The sequence below is a fragment of the Lottia gigantea genome (assembly GCF_000327385.1).
Source record: "Lottia gigantea unplaced genomic scaffold LOTGIsca_335, whole genome shotgun sequence".
NCBI lineage: Eukaryota > Metazoa > Mollusca > Gastropoda > Lottiidae > Lottia > Lottia gigantea.
This window is the reverse complement of record NW_008709130.1, coordinates 38710-41028: the sequence shown is the minus strand read 5'-3', so window position 1 is coordinate 41028 and position 2319 is coordinate 38710. Positions and strand designations below refer to the sequence as shown.

Below are 2319 nucleotides of genomic sequence, written 5' to 3'. Positions count from 1 at the left end.
TGCAACTGACGCTCAATTGTCTGCATGTTTGTAGAGCCATAACACATCTGAAAGTCATCAACGTACAGAGAGCCATCAACCCCCCGTCTAAGGCACGACGTGATAGAATTAATTTTAATAGAGAACAGGGTAACGGATAATATGCTACCCTGTGGAACTCCATTATCCTGAGGAAAAGGATCTGAAAAAATGGAGCCAAGTCGAACCTTAAACGTCCTATCATGTAGGAAATTGGAGATGAATAATGGCAATCTTCCTCTGAGACCGAAGTCAAAGAGATCACGAAGAATGCCATATCTCCAAGTGGTGTCATAAGCCTTCTCCAAATCAAAGAATATGGCTACAAGATGTTTATTTTGGATGAAGGCATCCCTGAAAAACGATTCAAATCTAACGAGATGATCAAGAGTGCTGCTTTGGGACCGAAATCCACATTGGAGGTTGGTAAGAAGATTGTTTGACTCAAGGTGCCAAACGAGCCTTCGATTGATCATTCGTTCCATGGTTTTACATATGCAGCTGGTTAATGCAATAGGGCGGTAATTAGTAGGATTCGTAGGATCTTTACCAGGTTTAGGAATGGGTACAATGGTAGCGATTCTCCAAAATGGAGGAAATACACCGTCATCCCAAATCTGGTTGAATATACATAAAAGTTTTTTTAATGTTGGGTAAGGGAGATATTTGAGGATCTGATAATGTATATCATCAGGCCCAGTAGCTGTATCATCAGCCTGTTTCAAAGAAAACTTTAATTCCGAGATCGTAAATTTATCATTATAATATTCCTCGTTTTTTGATGCAAAATTAAGTCTTTTCCTCTCTTCCCGGAGTTTCACTCTCCGAAAAGCATCCGAGGAAAAGTTAGAGGAAGAATTATAAGAAAAATTATGGCCTAAGGAATTAGCAATATCTGGAAGAGTAGTGAGAGTTGAACCATCTACCTCTAAATGGTTCACAGATATTGTATCCGCTTTACCCTTGATCCTACGGATCCTATCCCAGACTGATTTGGAAGACGTGCGACTGTTGATCCTTGAAACATACTCCTGCCATGACGACCTCTTTGCTTGGCGGATAGTCCGCCTGGCTTTCGCCCGTGCAATGCGGAAAGAGGCCATGTTGTCAGCGGTAGGAGAACGTTCAATCAGTCGCAGAGCACGATTACGTTCTTTAAGTGCTGTCTTGCAGTCTTCGTTAAACCATGGTTTATTGAATCGTTTTGGAGCTGTCGAGGTTTTACGAATCGCCTGACCCGATATATCTTGTAAGATGGTGGTAAATATTTCCATCGGGTCTTCTGCCACATCTAGATCATCTTGAGAAAAAGAAGAAATGCAAAGAGCCTCAAAGAGAGGCCAATTAGCTTTGGAGAGTTTCCATCTTTGTGGCCTGTCTACTGGCGAAGGACCATCATTCCGTAGAATTACAGGATAATGATCACTGTGGCAGAGATCGTCGTGGACACTCCAAGAAAAATCTTGGAACAAAGATGGAGAGCTAATTGTCAGATCTAGATGAGAAAAAGTTTGGTTTTTTGAGCAGAAATACGTAGGCGATTCGTCATTAAAGATGCGAAGATCATTGTCATAAATAAAGTCAGCTATTAATTTTCCTCTGGTATTATCATCGGAACTACCCCAGAAAGAATGGTGACCATTGAAATCTCCTAACAAAATGTAAGGAGAAGGAAGCTGGGCAACAAGGTCATCCAATTCTCTCAGGTTCAATGATAAGCTAGGTGGTAAGTAGATGGAACAAATGGTAATAGGTACGTGGAGTGTAACTCGCACTGCTATTACCTGCAGAGGAAAATTGAGTGCGATTTCGGACTGGGCAACATTCCTATTGACAATAATAGAAACACCACCCGAGACCTTATCATCACCAGTGCCATAATGGTGGTAGGAAACAAAATGTTTAAATGGCACTAAACGCAAATCCGTTGGCTTAAGGAAAGTCTCTTGGAGACAAATAGCCAACGGATTGTATTGTTGCATTAATAGCTGAACTTCATTAAAATTATGACTTAAACCTCGACAATTCCATTGTATTATATTATTTTTTGATGCATTGTCGGGGTGGTTTGACTGGACTACGAGGTTTGCGGTCAGGGGGGTTGAGAACTTCCGCATCAACCTCGGAAGCCTCCATATCTATACTATCAGATATGGCAGACTTCAAAAGATCTCTTACTCCCTTTTTGGAGGAGGATCCATTTTTTTGCCGGACTTGTCATTTTTAGAAAGACTTTCGCTATGCTTTTGTCTGGAATGCTTACCAGTCCCTTTCGGCTGAACGTCTTTAGCTGGTAGACTA

General features: G+C 41.3%; 1 protein-coding gene across 1 annotated transcript in view; it reads right to left on the bottom strand.

Moving 5' to 3' along the window:
* Positions 1-624: 624 nt before the first annotated feature.
* The window catches only part of LOTGIDRAFT_175659 (hypothetical protein), a gene marked incomplete at both ends in the record, with an annotated part of 2963 nt that continues 1268 nt past the window's right edge, over positions 625-2319 (bottom strand). Inside the window, 2 exons of the mRNA XM_009058364.1 lie at positions 625-635; positions 980-1802. Coding sequence (XP_009056612.1) covers positions 625-635; positions 980-1802 — 834 coding nt within the window. The remainder of the gene's footprint in view (positions 636-979; positions 1803-2319) is intronic.